Source organism: Alligator mississippiensis, chromosome 7 (genome assembly GCF_030867095.1).
Source record: "Alligator mississippiensis isolate rAllMis1 chromosome 7, rAllMis1, whole genome shotgun sequence".
In the NCBI taxonomy this organism is placed as follows: Eukaryota; Metazoa; Chordata; order Crocodylia; family Alligatoridae; genus Alligator; species Alligator mississippiensis.
In genome coordinates this window covers 50,481,161-50,495,106 of record NC_081830.1, presented here as the reverse complement: position 1 = coordinate 50,495,106, position 13,946 = coordinate 50,481,161, and the positions used below count along the sequence as shown (strand labels likewise).

Genomic DNA, 13,946 nt, shown 5'->3' with positions numbered 1-13,946 from the left:
CAGGGGAGGGGAGGGGAGAGGGTGAGGAGTGGGCCCAGGCCCGAAGTGGGGGAGGAGACCCGCTCCTTTCCTCCCCGAGCCGCTGCTGTGGCTGAGTCAGGCCAGGCCCACTGCCCCCCCCACACCCCTGCAGGCTGGCTTTTTCCCCCGCTCGGGCTGGCTCCCCTCTACCCTGTGTTGGGCCCGGGCCCACTCCCTCTCCTCCACGTTACCTGCAGGAAGTGGGGGGGGGCGAGGCCAGTGCAGCCTCCATCCCCTGTGTCCCCACCATTGTGGCAGCGGGCTGCCTTCTGTTAGAACACTTCTTTGCATTCTGATTGGCTGTTTGTCAGCCAATCAGAGTGTGAATAAAGCGTTACAGACAGACAGATGTAGGCTTTTATAATATTAGAATAATAGGCTTATTCTGTCTGTATGGAGCACTCTGATTGGCTGTCTCGGCAGCCAATCACAATGCTTACTTAACCAATCAGAGTGCTCTGGATAGAAAGAATAAGCGTGTTATTAGTATAGATCCTGAGGTGTTTCATAGTTGTTAGGGGTTGGACAGGACCTTATGCCATTGGGTCCAGCCCCCCTGCATTTGGACAGAAAAGACTGCTGGGGTCAGATGACCCCAGCAAGATGGGCATCAAGATGCTGTTTGAAGATCGCCAGAGTGGTTGACTGTACAGATATGCAGGCAAGTCAGAGCTAGAATGACGCAGTGGGGCCCCACACTGCAATCCTTTTTTTTCCCCCAGAGACTGCCTGCCTCTCCTGCAGCTAAGTGCGTGTGTGGGGGGGGAGGTGAACGGCAGCCAGATCTGAGCTGCAGGGAGCCCTGGTGCTTCCCTCCATGGCAGCAGCGCCCCCCGGGACTGCCCGAGGGTTGCTGCCCAGGGCATGCCACTGCCACGGAGGAAAGCACCAGGGTTCCCTGCAGCTCAGAGGCAGCATGACCTGCCGGCAGCTCATTCCCTGGCTGCAGGGGACATAGGCTGGCTCCGGAAGAAAGGGGGGGGGGGAAAAAAAGATTAGGCCCCTCACCACTTTAAAAAATTTTTTTTCCCCTCCTCAGTGGAGCCTACCCGTATGAGCTGCCACTGGGTCATGCAACCCCTGAGCTGCAGGGGGGGGGCCTGAACGTGCTTGGGGAGCTTGGGCTTGGCAGGCTTCCAGAGCCCCGTGTGCCATCCCTGCTGTCTTGAACTGCCTGGGAATGGGCTGGCTGCCCTGGGAAGATGGTAGGAAGGCATACATAGGATGTGTTTTAGTTTGGTACGTAAAAAAGTCATTTAAGTAGAAATACACTGCCAAATGTATACACTTATGAAATTTCATTGTAACATGCTGCCGAACATGTATACTGTTACACAATTAAATTGTTGGCAATTAAACCACTAAAAGGGGCAATTTCCTCATGTGTACAAGGGCCCTTAGTCACATGTGGAAGGGCCCTCTTATTCTACGATTATAAGCAAGTCACAAGGTCAGACTTTTGAAAAATATATATTGATAATCCTAAGCCTGTGTTTACACATGGACAGCTTTATGTAGCCTTTTCGAGGGTGAGAAGTTTTCACAGTTTCATAGTTGGTAGGGTCGGAAGGGACCTGAGCAGATCATCAAATCCGACCCTCTGCCATGGCAGGAAAAAGTACTGGGGGCAAACAGCCCCAGCGAGGTGTTTGTCTAACCTCCTCTTAAAGACCCCCAGGGTAGGAGCCAGCACCACTTCGCTTGGAAGTTGGTTCCAGATCCTAGCTGCCCTGACAGTGAAGTAGCGCCTCCTGATGTCTAGTCTGAATCTACCCTCTGCCAGCTTGTGACCGTTATTTCTAGTCACTCCTGGTAGTGCTCGGGGGAACAGGGACTCCCCCAATGCCTGCTGGTCCCCTCTGACTAGTTTGTAACAGGCCACTAGATCCCCCCTCAGCCTTCTCTTGTGGAGGCTGAACAGGTTCAGGTCCCTTAGCCTCTCCTCATTTTGATTCCGTTAAAGTATACAGTCAAAGGATAACTAAGAATCCTGTATTTAAAGAAATACTTTTGCAATAAAAATTTAATTGCAAATGTTTTGTGGGTTTCAGCTGGTTGGATTGATATCCAAAGACTACATTCTCAATAGTGTAGGAAGAAAAATCACAACCCTGCTGCATGCTCACATTGATTATACACCCACAGTATTTGCTACCTGAGGAGTTTTTTGAATAGTTGCTAATGTTTTATGTATACTTGGCTAGAAAGAATGCAAAATCTTTCCAAAAGCTATACATAGAGTCTCACTCTTCAAACCTGACTTATCTTAAACTTAAAACTAGTTTGGAGATTTCACTTTAAGGACTTTCAGTTCTTAAACAAAAGTGAAGCTGTTGTCATCTCAACTGAACTGGGGAAATTTCAACAGTAGTTTTGATACAGTAGAAGGCAGGACTGAATCTCTGTGGGAATATTAGTAGGGTGTAGGGGTGAGATGAGCATCAGATCTGTTCATACTCACTTACTACAGGTTAACAGAATTAAATACAGATTTGTCCCTCCCTACCTTATATTGGTTTACAGTCACAATAAAAAATGTGAATGAGATGGCTGTAGCTGCCATGGCATGGGTGGATGGCATTCCATATTCTGCATCTGCTTTCACTTCCAGCTTCACAACAGGTGGCGAATGAGGACGAGGCCATTTCAGGATGTCCTTAGAGACTTGACCTATGTACATAACAACCTAGAGAAACCAGAACACAAAAGTCAATAAAACAGTTAAAACATGGGAATTGTCTCTCAACCTACCCAAGGGCCCAATTTGATTCTCACCCACTGCAGCAGTAAAATTCTGTACTTGGAGATATGAATTTATCCTCTGAATTATAAAGGATATTCTATCATACTAGCTAGTGAAAAGAGGTACAGTTTGCTGAACAATATTTTAACTTGACCAGATCTGGGACCAGAAGGAAGTTTCTCAAAGGTAATACAGCATGTCACAGTAGAAGACAACCAGATCCCGTGCTCCAGCATCATTTGTATCCCCAATGCTAATACATTATTAAGCACTTAAAAGGTTTCCCGCTTGGCATTTATAACCATTCTGAATGCTCTGGGTACTCTATACTAACAGGCAAATGTGAGACTTCTTTCCCAGCCTCCAGGCCCGTAAAAATTAGCACAGCTTTACATCCTGTAAAATTCTCTTCACTTTCCCAAAGGCTCTCTCATGGCAAAATTATCTGTTACATTTCCAGCATTTCTTCCTTCTCCCTGCCCCACAATATGCCACCAAAACATAATTGGGGACACAAACAGCAAACAGTAAATTATTTTAGGTAGGGGAAAAGGATAAAAGTTTGCGAGCAGTGTCATAATTGTAATTATTTTCTTCCTGCCTGGCTTCTTAGTCACAAAACATTTTTTTGTTTCTCTCAGGCAACACCAAGTAATGCTCTATTATAACGCTAGATGAATTAGACAAGAACACTTTTAATTGTTCAGAACGTCTGTATGTCCTTGTAGATTTTAACATTTTAAAAAGTGGAGAGGAAATTTCCATTAATATTAGCTCTGTGGAGGTGGTGTGCTTAGTGGTGACTATCGTGAAAACTACTGAAGGAATAGATTTACCAATCCGAAAGGAGGAAAAAGTGTTGCTCATCTTTTCATTGCAGTTATTGCTTCTAACCAGATAGGAAGACTAGAGAAAAAAGGGACAGAATTGTGGTCAACAAAGTGACTCTTTTTTTTATTTTGTAAGAGGCAGTGTCTGTGACAGGAATATAGACTAAGTTAGCATAGAAGACAAAGCTTCACACTGTGGGCTTCAACCCAGTCTTGTGTGTCTGGATGTAGAGCATGTTTTTCCCATAGGCAGTTTTCTAAACAGGAATTCTCAGTGTCACCTGTACATCTGTGTAAGAGAAAATCTGAGCAGAACAGTCAGTCTTTTCATCATTAAAGGTCAGGCAATGCCTCTGCTCCCTGTCCCTCTATTTGGATGGAAATATGGAAGTGCTGTCCTATTTACGGTCCTCTGATTATGAGGTTTCTACATAAAACAGGTATGTCAGACCATGCTTCTCTTGGCCTGTGTATCCAACGCCACAGATACATCTGATACTTCCAGGCATGAGAGCCAGAGCTCTCTACGTACTTGCCTTGTGTGATGACAGCTTCGCCTCAACGTATATCTATGCCTTTTGTTCTCACCCACCACGGCTTGATATTATTGAATTAGCAGAAGGCTCCTGAAGTTTCTGGGGCTCCACGTGTAAGACCATGGGTTGCCTCCATGGGGTTCCTGCCTCCTCTTTACCCTGTCCACGTACCAACACTTATACCTGATGATTAGTCAGGGCCACCTGAATGTCTTTAGTAGGGACCTGGATCCTCAGGGTTTGGCTCCCTGCCATCTGGGCTCAGGCCTCATTACCAGATTGTATACGTTTTTTCTAATAAGTCCCTTACAGTACCAAGGCACCCTGCACCTTCAGGTTTGTCTTCCTCTTCATTGCTCGTGGCCAGTGGGTCCCCGTCAGTTGCTCAAACTCCTGGGCACCTGCTGCTGGGCACTCCTCCGAGTGCTTGGACCTCCAGTGTTCTCCCCCTCCAGTGTAGGGGACACTCACAAGACTCTAGGCTCATGTGCTCTCTGCAGCCCTACGCCTGTTGTCGGCTGTCTCCTCACTGTACTGACTCCTACCTTATGCCAGAGGCTGCAGCACGCTCTTCTATGCATAGCAAGCACACGCTTCTAAAACATGGCTACTGCTGCATCTGCTTCTTTTGCCGCTCCTCCACGGTTGCTTATGATCCTACCGGGAGGTAAGGAACACAACTGGCCCTTACTGGGTCATCTGGTTCTTCCCTGGTGCCCCAGGACAGTTCCCCTGAATTTCCCTGTCCCACATTCTTCAGGATGCTGAGAGCTAGGCTCCCACAGTCTACTATCTGGTACCATGTAAACCAGTACAGCCTATTCCATGGTCAAGTTGTGAGAGACTAAACTGCCCCCATCCCACCTGGACTAGCCTGGGTGAGTAAGGTGTGTGGACACCCAACAGGAATGAAAAAGAAGATCTGTTAAAGGGCAGATGAGGTCCCGGTGAGGCAATGGCCATCCATACTTCGAGAGGAGATAGGCATCACCCAGGATACTTTGCCAGAATAACCAATGATGCAAAGCAACTCAGCTAACCTCATGCGGAGTGGAGGAGGGTTGTTGCAGCTCTAAGGTGCCCCAACGGTCGGAGCAGCCTCAGGACTAACTTGACTTGATATAAAACAGTACTTTTGAAGTTATATTGTTCAGAGTATTGGTATGTTCTTATTGTAGGTTTTAACATATTAAAGAATGGAGAGGAAGCTTCCATTAGACTTATCTCCTTGGGGGCGGTTCCCTTGGTGATATGCAAGATAAGTCTCATGCAATAAAATAAAAATCCATCATAAAAATTAGATTCAGTGGTGACTATCATGAAAACTACTTTTAAATTCCTGCTCAGATGATTCTTTATTCTGCTTCTCCCGCTTCCACTACAGAAGGAGGTTTTTTAAATTACAAACATTTTTAAATTTGTCTTAGTCATGAGTTATTTATAATAGCAACAAGACTGTTTGTTCCACCACTCTCAAAAGGGGAGATCTTGGCCTTTCTAATCCTGTACAAAGTATGGGAAGACCATACCACAATTTAACATGTAAGCACCCCCGGAACTTGAGGAAACAGTCCTCCTTTGTGATTTTGCTGCCCCATGAATTTTCATGCACTGCCAGCTGGGTACCAATAATGCAGCCCTATTGTCTTCATCTATTCCACAGCAGTATATCACATGGGGGGTTTATTAGCCACAGTGCACCAGATATTCACAGCATATAAAGGTGCAAAGATGCAGGAAATAAACTACATAAATCCTTTAAGTTCAGATTCTGTACTATTTCCATATAGGCACAGGAACATTTCCATGAGCCAACTAAATTCCAGAATTTAAAGTAAAAGTTTTCTCTCTGATAGGAGAGGAAAAATTTGATAATGAATTTACTGTTTGAGGCACAAGCTTGGAGACAAGGTAGGACCAGCCATGCTGAGTTGGACTTTTATTGACAAGAAGGCAAAAACTGGAAGTCTGCTACCATTGTAATGTAATGAATGAAAGTTTTTGATAAAAAATATTTTTGGCTCCTATACATTTTTAAAAGGTTAGAATGGAAAATGAGTAATTTTTTTTTTAAACAAAAATTATGCTACTGCTCTTCTGATAGTGAAGCCGTTGGACTTTTGTCTAAATTGATACAGTCTTAGATCCCATAGTGGTATAGAAAAACACTGGGTAACACTGCATTCAGGGAAAAACTATTCCACATTTCTTGAAATTTAAATTTTTGTCAGAGGATGCAGGATTTTGATGTCACAGTACTATACAGAAAGGGACTATTACTGGTCTTGCTTTGGTGCCTTCCTTCTGCAGTTAAAGTCCCCAAACTCTCTCTGTCTCTTATCTCTCTCTCTCTACCCCTGCTCCCCACCCTGCCGCCCACCATCACGGTGCACTGCACAAATAATGCCTACCATTACATTCATTTTTTGTTTAGTTTTTTAGGTTTGGGGGTTTTTATTTGGTAGGGGAAGTCTTTGTCATCTTTCCTCCCAACTAAATATAGTATTTGTATTTTCTACTAGTTTATTAGGAGGTACACTTATTTTCATTCCTCTAGTTTAAATCACAGGCCAATATTTCCTGACCTTATTTCTCAGGTTTCTCTTTACATTTGGATTAATCCTCCAGCTTCCTAGGACTGTCTGCTATCACCTCCTTTTCAACATAACTGATGGGAAAACCCTCATATGCAAAGTATGACTTGTCTAGAGTACATCAAGCAGTGTACTCTATCAATACTAAGCGTAAATTGCTTATTTGTAAAGTGTCTCAGACCTTTAATGGCTGTGAAATAAATTTGGCCAGGCTAGAAATCACCACCACTAAAGGCCAAAGAATCATTTTGGGGCTTCTTAGATTACAAGGTCAAAATCAAACCAAAGCTAACTGGGTCCTTCATGATTGAAACCTTGCATTTCAATTGTAAATAGAATATATTCAGTCATATTTACTGAGAGGCATCTTAAACTCAACACAAGAAACAGACCTTTTACAGAGCCATAGGTCAGATTCTGTTCTCTGTTTCAATACCATACTTATGAATATCAGCAGCGGCACTCTACTTTTACACATAGATAACAAAGGAGAGTTGGTAGGAAACAAGCAAGTCAAATTAAAGGACATAGTTCTTTAAAAGAATCAGCAATTACAGGGGAATGCAGACACACAGACATGCAGGTTGTTTTAAAACAAAACATTTACAGTACAAGAATATTTTTGTATACATCTCAGAGCCCTACTGTGGATTGCCAACATCCACTGTAAATTTTCTTTATGGGAATGTAGGGATTTAGGGTATTGGGTCCATGGAGCTTGTATTAAGTGAGATGTATTCTTCAAAATGTTTCCACTGGTAAAACTTTGCTGGAGATAGGATCAGAAGCACTCTCACAGGTATCTAGAATTTCTGTAAGTAAAACCCACTAGTAGTCCTCACATGCCTAAAAAAAAATAATCCACCCAATAACATTTCCCCAGCACCAAAAATCTGTCAAGTCCAAGCCTCAAAGTTTAGAAATGAGCATGCTTTGAAAAGTTCAGCTAGAAGCTAAAGTTTCTCAGTTTAAAACACTTGAGAAAAAGATTTAACCAGGGTCTAAGAGAATGAAACTTGCTTAAGTGAAGCATCTTTTTCTTCCTTTGTTACTCAGCATTTCTTTCCTATTTAGTCAGTATTCCACATCTTCCTAGGGAATTACATTTTGCCTTTAACTGCTTTGCTTCTAATGTGTATTTCTTGGCTGCACTCTGCTTCATTCAATGCGAGTGATACAGATCAATTGCATTTTTCTGCAGTTCTTGTGGAAAAACAACTTACAGGCAATTTCAGCATAAATAGTTTTAATTTGCACATTTATTAATGTATTTTTTGTTTTGATGTGTGGAACCTAGAGGCTCCACTTTTCCATAACCAAAGTCACAAAAATCAAGAAACATAACAAATAGCGCAAGACATAATTACTTTGAGACAACAGTCACAAGAAAATGCATGAGGATTTAGTTGGTTGATTCGTGAAAGTTGATGGGAGTAGCATAGATAATTCCCTTTGTACTATTTTGAAAATTGAAGGAAGTGCATCTAACAAAGGTATAGCTCATAGCATTTAACTTTTTTTTTTAACATAGAACATTTAATTCTTTCATGACTGAATTATATGGCAGCCAAGCTAAAGTGTAAATTTTTAAGAAGACTGTTGAAGTTAGTCAGGAAACAAGGCAGAGTGCATTTTTGGAGGCAGGAAGGAACAGAATCTCTTGTGTTCTGAAACAGTTATTCCCCCCCGTAGATCTCCATGGGAGACACTAATGCTGTTCATTTAACAACTGTGAATAGTACATAGAATCAAGATGAAAGTTGATTTTACTGGGACTGTTTCTTATCCCTTTTGAGTGAAGAAGTTCCCCAGGCAGATACCTTACTAGCAAACTACCGGTTATCTTCTATAGGAATCTTGTACGATTTCCAGGCTTTCAAGACTGGACCCTGCATTTGTACATTTTACAAGCTGCAGTTGTGATAAATCCAATAAATGAGATCCATCGTTTCTAAGTGAGGAAGTGGTAGCAAACCTGATGTGCTCTGGAACTGTACACAGTGTGCATGTGAGGGGGGAGGTTGGGGACGGGAGGTGAGATCTTATATTCAGCAGCAAAATAATGAAAGGTGTTACGGATACATAAAGGAGAGTATTGAAAAATATTTGTCCCCTTTCTGTACTATGCATGCACATGCACACACATGACAGCCTAAGGTGCTTTTCATCCCTGGTCTTTGATTCCCTTTCAGTAGCAAAGAGATTCATTAATGCCACTTGTGGTGAAGGCAATGGATTAAGACATGAAAGATTCACATTCATGTCTCCTTTTCATCCAAGATAATGCTTGGAACCTGTGACAAAACTATTTAACATTTCCATACCTCAGCTTCCTACCTGTAAAAGAAGAATGCTACTTCCTTTCTCCTACACCTGGTCTACTTGGATTGTAGGCCCCTGGTGGCAATGACTGCCTCTTACCGGGCGCATTTATACATTTGATTAGTATGGCATGATAAATTCCGGTACAATTTGCACCGGAGTTAACAGTGTCTGGGCACAGTAGTCTAAGATGGAGCATAGCAGCCTGTAACAGGGAGTCTTCTTGGGGCCCGTCTACCAATAGCTCCACCCACCTGTTCTGGACCAACCACCCACCTTCTCGCCTGCCATGCCTTGTTGTTAATTAATTAATTATCTTAATTAGGCGGGAGGCTGCCCATTTCTCACCCCAATGCCAGGGGACACTATCTGCGGCTCCATTCCTCCCCTACACCACAGCCCAAGCCTCACAGATGGCATCCACTGTTGTTAACAACACTGGCCCCACTCCAGGCCCCAGAGTCCTCCAGTCTGTAACCCCACCTGGATCCCTCCACTCAGGTGGCCTACTCTGCTTTCATTCTAAGCTACATAGCTCCCTGAGCTGTGCCCCCTTACAGGTGTGGTCCCTCCAGGACCTTTGGCTACACAGGCCCTGGACTCACCTCCAGGCCAGTTGGAACCCCAGGCCCTCAGCTCTGGGCATCCCTCACAGTGGGCCCCTGGCCCTTCAACCCTTCTGGTCCTGGCCCCAGCATTGACCAGTCAGGGGATTTCAAGACAGGTTTCCAAGTCTATAGCCCCACTCTCTCTCTGGGGTCCACCTTCTGGCCCCTACTAGGGGGTAACCCACCCAGTTGTGGGAGCTGGGGTTATTACGGCACCCTGACCCGCCTTTCACTGGGGTGGTAACTGGCCTGGTATTTCATGGGGGCTCCTGCGCCACTGGGAGTCCCACCAGGCCACCCACTCCCAGCAGGGTGCAGTTTTAGGTCATGCTCAGGACCAGGAGCCTCCAAACCTTCCCCTACAGTTCCTACCTTACCACCAGGATGACAGTAATAGCCTTGCAGCCAGGCAATGTTGCTGCCTGCCTGACAGCAGTGAACGGTTCTGTTTATATAGGCAGCCAGGGATAAAAAATGGCTGCTGCAATCAAGCACCTGCTGGTTGCTTGGCTGGGCCCTTAAAGTGGCAGGCACACACAGTGTCCTGCCACACAGCCACAGGCTGGCAGTAGGCTCAGAGGAGTCAGGCCCGGGCTTTGGGTTGCAGCATAGGGGTTGGCAGGGGCATTAGAGTGCCCGGACAGTGGAGCCGTGTGGCTAGGCAGCAGGCAGGGGTCTGTTCTCTTGCTGCCTGGGCTGACCGGGTGCAATTTATGCCCAGGTCAGCATTTACATGTGGGTTAAGACATAGTTATTTTTGTCATTGTAAGATGGCACTAAAGCATCACATGATGCTATTACACCATAGCTGTACTATCTTACAGCAGTGAAAATTAGTTTCCTGCAGTTTAATAGCATTGCACGTGTAGACTGTGATGTTTTACACTGCAGCAGATTAGTCTACTGCACAGTTAAGCATGTGTGTAAATGCATCCACTGTGTACTGCACAGTGGGTAACACTTCGAAGCTTCAATCTTGATCATTGTCTCTTTGCTACTACAAACAGGAACAGTAGCTATGCCTTCACTCAGTTAAATCCATTACAGGACATTAAATATCTGTATCAAAGAAGAATACAACTACAGCCAATGAAATAAACTTGCTCTTCCATAGACAATAACCAAAAAAAAAAAAGCAGCTAATACTCAGGGGTTTCACAAAGGAGACATCAAGACAAACTTATTTTTCACTGTCGAAGAGATGGCAGACAGCCTGGCATAGATTTTTACCTAATCTTGAGATTAATCCCATAATTTATTCATCCCTGGATGCACTTTAACAGCTGCAATACTACTGAGTCACATGCTATTAGTGCTGCAGCTTTTCATACTGCTGAGAAGGCAACATGCAGAGGGTTACAGAAAAGAGCATGTTATCCTTCCTCATCCACAAGAAAAAGTTCTATTCATAGAAGCTGATAAATAAATCAAAGGAAGAACTCCTCTTCCTCCATAGTAAAAATTCACTTACTGAGACTGATGCTTCAGAGCATATTTGTGAAAATGAAGCATACACAAATTATCTTCTTTAATCTCTGTGCTGTTTCAACACTAAATTTCTTCAAATCAGGTCTTTCACAAACATATACATCCCCTTCCCAGAATTTTGAATGGATTGGGTCTGAAGTTTTCAAAATAAAACTATTTAAATTGAGTGCTAATGGATGCATCTACATGAGAGGCTTTATTGTGCAGTAGCGTAATTTACTGCACAGTAAGTGTGTGCGTCTACATACACACATGCTTACCATGCAGTAAACTTTGCTACTTACAGCTAAATCTGCTACTTGCAAATGCAAGTAGCAAATTTACTCACAAGTATTTACAGTGCAGAAACACATGTGTAGATGCCCACTGGGAGCACATTTGCTCCTGGTCAGCCCTGCCACTAGGGAGGCAACCTGAATTCAGCCCCAGGGCTGGGAGCCTCTTCTGCTCCAGGGCCGGGCTGCCTCTGTGGCAGCCCTAGCCACAGGCCCTGTAAAAGCCTGCAAGCATTTTAAGCACTGGGGCACAACAGCAGGGAGCCTGAGGGAACTCTTGGCCTCTACTGCCCCTGCACAGGCCACGGACTACTATTGCCAGCCTGCCTATACCCTGGTGCCACCGCCTGGCATTGTAGTGCCATGCAGCTGCCAGGCCTGTGCCATCCTTCACGGTTTTCAGGACCCTAGATGCCCATCTTCGGTTCCAGGAGGTCGGACACGGGAACCTCCGGGGCAGGACCGTGCTGCAGGAGGGGGTCAACCCCGAGTTTGGCTCCATGTCGACTGGAGCTCTGGCCCGGGGGCGGGCCGGGCGGCCAGGCCGGGCGAGAGTTCCAGGAGCCCAGCCGCGATTTCTACTTCTTCCTGGTGCCCTGCCCGGAGGCCGGGCGGGCCCGGGGGCCTTCGGCGCGGGCGGTGGGCTGCTCCGGCGAGGCAGCCGAGCCGTGCTGGGGCCCGGGAGGTTGGCCCGGGGTCGACCTGGCGCTGGGGCTCCGGCCCTGGAAGTCCGTATGAGGTTTTTCAAAGGGGCCTTGCCCGGGCCTTTGCTCCAGGAGGGCGGACACTTTCGGCGGTTGCCCCCGGTGACTGGGCCGGGTGCCGCATCTACAATATTGCCAAGAAAGGTTCGTGAAGATTTTCGGGGGCACGGTTTTCAGGACCCTAGATGCCCATCTTCGGTTCCAGGAGGTTGGACACGGGAACCTCCGGGGCAGGACCGTGCTGCAGGAGGGGGTCAACCCCGAGTTTGGCTCCATGTCGACTGGTGCTCCAACCCGGGGGTGGGCCGGGTGGCCTGGCCGGGCGAGAGTTCCAGGAGCCCGGCCATGATTTCTACTTCTCCCCGGTGCCCTGCCCGGAGGCCGGGTGGGCCCGGGGGCCTTCGGCGCGGGCGGCGGGCTGCTCCCGTGGTGGAGCGGGGCCGCACTGGGGCCACAGAGGTTGGCCCGGGGTCGACCTGGCGCCGGGGCTCCGGCCCCGGAAATCCGTATGAGGTTTTTCAAAGGGGCCTTGCCCAGGCCTTCGCTCCAGGAGGGCGGACACTTTCGGCGGTTGCCCCCGGTGACTGGGCCGGGTGCCACATCTACAATATTGCCAAGAAAGGTTCACGGAGATTTTCGGGGACACGGTTTTCAGGACCCTAGATGCCCTTCTTCGGTTCCAGGAGGTCGGACAGGGGAACCTCCGGGGCAGCACCGTGCTGCAGGAGGGGGTCAAAACCGAGTTTGGCTCCATGTCGACTGGAGGGCCGGCCCGGTTGCGGCCCGGGCGGCCAGGCCGGGCGAGAGTTCCAGGAGCCTGGCCACGATTGTGGCTTCGACCCGGTCGACTGCTCGGCGGGCAGGCAGGCCGGGGGCGACTCCCAGGGCACCTTCAAGGCTGCGGGGCCCCGCGGTCGGAGCCCGGCTACCCCAGCGAGGGGCGGAAGACCCTGCACGGCGCAGCGGGAGAACCCGGCATGCCTCCGCGGGGCAGGCCGGGCAGGAGTTCCAGGAGCCCGGCCATGATTCCTACTTCTCCCTGGTGCCCTGCCTGGAGGCCGGGCGGGCCCGGGGGCCTTCGGCGCGGGCGGCAGGCGGCTCCCACGGGGGAGACGAGCCACTCCGGGGCCCGGGAGGTTGGCCCTGGGTCGACCTGGCGCCGGGGCCCGGGCTCCGGAAGTCCGTATGAGGTTTTTGAAACGGGCCTTGCCCGGGCCTTCGCTCCAGGAGGGCGGACACTTTTGGTGGTTGGCCCCGGTGGCTGGGCTGGGTGCCACATCTACAATATTGCCAAGAAAGGTTTGCGGAGATTTTGGGGGACATGGTTTTCAGGACCCTAAATGCCCATCTTCGGTTCCAGAAAGTCGGTCAGAGGAACCTCCGGGGCAAAAGAACCATGCTGCGCTGCCTTGTCAACCGAGCATGGAGGCAGCGTGCCCCGATCCGGCGGGCCTGGCCGTGCAAGAGTTCCAGGCTCTCGGCCACGATTCCGGCTTCCCCCCCCGGCGATGGGCTCGGAGGTCGGGCAGGCTGCGGTGCTTGCTTCCCCAGGAGTGGCAGGGCTCTCCTGCCGGGGAACCGGGAGGACCTGGTGTCCGCCGTGGGACTTGGAAAACTTCTGCTCCGTTGGGTTGGGAGCGGTTGACGTGGGAGCTCCGGCCGGGAGCGGCCCGGCGGGCCAGGCCGGGGGAGAGTTCCAGGAGACCGGCCACCGTTCCGGTTTCGCCCCGGTGACCTGCCGCCCTCCCCTACGGCGTTCAGGGCAGGCCGGGCGCGCTTCCTCGGGAGCGGCGGGCTTCTCCTGCCAGAGAGCCGGGTTGACCTG

The 13,946-nt window shown here is 48.2% G+C and overlaps 1 protein-coding gene across 3 annotated transcripts in view; it reads right to left on the bottom strand.

Annotated features, from left to right (window-relative positions):
- Positions 1–13,946, bottom strand: part of SGPP2 (sphingosine-1-phosphate phosphatase 2) — a 121,355-nt gene that overhangs the window by 26,502 nt on the left and 80,907 nt on the right. For all 3 annotated transcript variants that reach the window (XM_059730945.1, XM_059730944.1, XM_059730946.1), the window contains one exon: positions 2,528–2,707. In XM_059730945.1, the coding sequence (XP_059586928.1) occupies positions 2,528–2,707 (180 nt within the window). The remainder of the gene's footprint in view (positions 1–2,527; positions 2,708–13,946) is intronic.